Source organism: Ctenopharyngodon idella, chromosome 19 (genome assembly GCF_019924925.1).
Source record: "Ctenopharyngodon idella isolate HZGC_01 chromosome 19, HZGC01, whole genome shotgun sequence".
Taxonomy (NCBI): domain Eukaryota; kingdom Metazoa; phylum Chordata; class Actinopteri; order Cypriniformes; family Xenocyprididae; genus Ctenopharyngodon; species Ctenopharyngodon idella.
In genome coordinates this window covers 256,461-260,000 of record NC_067238.1, presented here as the reverse complement: position 1 = coordinate 260,000, position 3,540 = coordinate 256,461, and the positions used below count along the sequence as shown (strand labels likewise).

General features: G+C 36.0%; 1 protein-coding gene across 2 annotated transcripts in view; it reads right to left on the bottom strand.

The window, feature by feature from the left end:
* Window positions 1-3,212, bottom strand: part of xkr8.3 (XK related 8, tandem duplicate 3) — a 10,579-nt gene extending 7,367 nt beyond the window's left edge. For both annotated transcript variants that reach the window (XR_007926564.1, XM_051873161.1), the window contains exon 1: window positions 2,624-3,212. Coding sequence is in view for 1 of the 2 variants with exons in the window: in XM_051873161.1 (XP_051729121.1) it covers window positions 2,624-2,958 (335 nt within the window). In the remaining variant the exon portion in view is untranslated. The remainder of the gene's footprint in view (window positions 1-2,623) is intronic.
* Between the last annotated feature and the right edge of the window lie 328 nt (window positions 3,213-3,540).

Below are 3,540 nucleotides of genomic sequence, written 5' to 3'. Positions count from 1 at the left end.
ATAAATGAATAAAATAAATATTAGATTAAAATAAACATTTGATATTAATGAATGAATAAAATAATAAAAAAGATAAAACGGATTAAACTACATAAATTAGATTAAAATAAATACATAATACAGAGAACAGTAGTATAGTGAGTTAAAAAAATAAGCAGCTAAATATTTCCAAATAATATTTTACACATTTAATTTTCAGTGTTTATAAATAAAAAAAAATTAACATTGTTATATAATTATAACCCTGATCTAATACACTGAATTTTGTTAATGCTAATACTTTTTTTGTTCGCAGCTCAAGATCTGAGGATTTACATTTAAGAATGTAAATCTAAGGTTTTGCATGTTTTGAATACAAATTTTCATTCAATGGAAATAAAGTCACTAGCTGTTGCATGCCGTTATAAAGTCTTAATAGAAACGATTGCATGTCTACTACACAATCGGAATGTGACAGATTAAGTGACAGAAAATGCACAAATTTAACATACTTTACTTTAAATAATATAAAAGTGTTTACAAAGTTTTGTATTAATAATTCCAATTTATTTATTTTTTTTTAGATGTACAAGGAGACCGGGGATGGTTATAATTTAATATTTTTGACATTTCTGTCTGCATCTTGGTGTACTTTTAAGCCAGTGCATTCAAAATGTGATTTTAACTAGTTACAAGTGTCACCTATTAAATGGCATAGCTGTTATCTTTGCCGCACAAACAGAAAATGTGTGGTTTAGTTTCAAACACGAGGAGTGAAATGTTACAATTCACCCCATAGTCCGGATAAGTTGTAACAGACCCTGGGGTGAGATGTAACATTATATCATCCACCGGGGTGAGATGTAACATTATGAGATAAGGATTATTAAAAAAAAAAAAAAAAAAAAAAAAAATCAGTTTTGAAAACTTTTTATTCAACTCAGACTTTTTAACATAATTGGTGTGTGCGCGTGTCTAACAAAAAGGAATAAAATGAGCAAATGCTCATTTTACATCCCTCAATTTGTCTTTCTCTTTCAAGACTTAGGCCAGGGGTGTCCAATCCTGTTCCTGAAGGGTCACCATCCTGCAGAGTTCAGCAACAACCCCGATTAAGCATACCTGAACCAGCTAACCAAGCCCTGCGTCCCAATGTCCATACTATCCATCCTAAATAGTATGTGAGATTAAAATAAGTGTATCCCAAAGCATAGTATGTTGAAAAGAGTATGCCAAAAGTCCCCGGATAGTCTACTATTTCCAGGAGATTTTTGAAGTGTGGATCCATGCACACTATAAAGGATAATACTGCCCACAACCCATTGCGCTTTGGATAAGGATTCAGCTCCGAACCACTGATTCGAAACAAAAGATTTAAGCTTCATGAAGCAGTGTTTTGAAGTCACCCATCACTAGATATTGTTGAATAAAGTCCTTATTTTGTTTTTTAGCGCACAAAAAGTATTCTTGTCGCTTCACAATATTAAGTTTGAACCACTGTAGTCACATGAACTGTTTTAAATACGTCTTTAGTAGCTTTCTAGGCAATGTAAGTGTTAATTGTCTTGCTGGCGATGCAGGCCTCACTTGGCCATCGGATTTTATGAAAAATATCTTAATTTGTGTTCTGAAGATGAATGAAGGTATTACTAGTGTGGAACCGCATGAGGGTGAGTAATTAATGACAGAATTTTAATTTTCAGGTGAACTAACCCTTTAATATGAGGAGAGTTCTCCGTATGAAACACCCGCGACTGCAGATCAACGTGCTACTGCATTTCTCTCCGATACGGTAGGAAATTAGCTAAATGAAATTGGAGGATTTAAGATGATTGACAGTTTACGGTGACAGGATGCGAAAGAGAGCAGAAATGCAATTGTATGACGTGATAGTATGTCCCAAAGTTTGTCTACTCTTTTGCTACACTCAAAAGTATGTACTTTTTGCTCACAAAAAGAGTACATACTTTTAGGGCGTAGTATAAGTAGGCGAATTGGGACGCAGCAAAGGTCTACTAGGCATTCTAAAAACTTCCAGTCAGGTGTGCTGAGTCAAGTTGGAGATAAACTTTGCAGGACAGTGGCCCTCCAGGACCAAGTTTGGACACCCCTGACCTAGGCACACTGAAATAAAAACAAACAAACAAAAAAAACATTAATACAAATACAAATTAACTTGGGGTAGGCTGTAACATGCTTAATTGATGTTACAACTAACCCAGAGTCTTGTAGCCATGAACTAGCTCACCTTAAAGCTAACAGCCATAACATTGGCACTAACATTGGCACGGACTAATGCTGCCTTTGATAATTTTGATAAATTTGATAATTCCCACTTCTGAAGTCGTGATTACGAGCTCATCGCATTCAAGTTTCGAATTGCAATTTCTACCTAGGTAACTCGAATTTACGATAATTCCGAGAGCACGTGAAGGCAGCATAAACCGAGAATGTGTGAAGTGAATCGGGTGATTTGTAACCTGATCGGAGAAATTGGAAGTATTACAACCACACCCGGTCTCCCCCTATTTGTTTTCATTTTAGTTTTATTTAAGTCTACATTACTTGAAATGTTGAGCATCTGAAAACTCGAGTTAATAAATCAGAGATTTGTAAGACGCTCGTGCAGTTACTGCTGTCTCACCTGATGAAGAAACCCAGCTGACAAACATGCAGGAACAGCAACAATTTTACTCTTTTCGCTTCACTTAACAGAACGATGTTCCCGGAGGACGCCTGAGACTCAAAATTCTCCAAAGGACGATCATACTTCAGCCAAAACCAGCTAAACAGCTGAATTATGACAGATGACATGAGCATGAAGCCCACCAAAACCCCGAACCACATGAACTCTCCATGCATGAAGAACTCCTGAGCCACCCACAGATCCGAGCCCACGTCAAACAGAAACGTGCACACGCCGATCACAGTAAAAACAAAGTCCAGCCAGGAATACTTAGAAAAAGTCGCGCGCTCCATGATGGGATGAGCTTCAAAACAAGAGCAGCTGACTGAAGTTCAGCCAGAGCATGCATTTAGCCGTGAACCGTTAGCATAGGGTTACAGGCAATAAACAAAAGTTCCACAGCTTAAGTAGTCAATCCTCATTATTCACGTAAACGAGAAATCCGCGAGCAAATACGTCTCTTCAAAGCCATTTCTATAGCAGCAGATAGACGATGACATTTTTGAACATGAAAATCACCCAAACTTTCCAAGTGGCACAACTTAAGTCACACCCACCTGACGTCACACTGCTGGTTACGTGATAATAATTTCATTACAATGGTAAAAAACAGATCTAATGTTTTTGCACAGAATTCGGGTACATTTTTAAATGGCTTGGAAATAATTATGTATCAATTTAATTACCTGACTTTTATTCAGAAATGGCAAAATATTTTTTGTGGATGCAATAATAAAAATAATAAATAAAAGTCTGGATGTAGCAATTTTAATTGCTACATATAATTAATTTATTTTAATGGTTACGTAAAACTTAAAGGGTTAGTTCACCCAAAAATGAAAATTCTGTCATTTATTACTCACCCTCATGCCGTT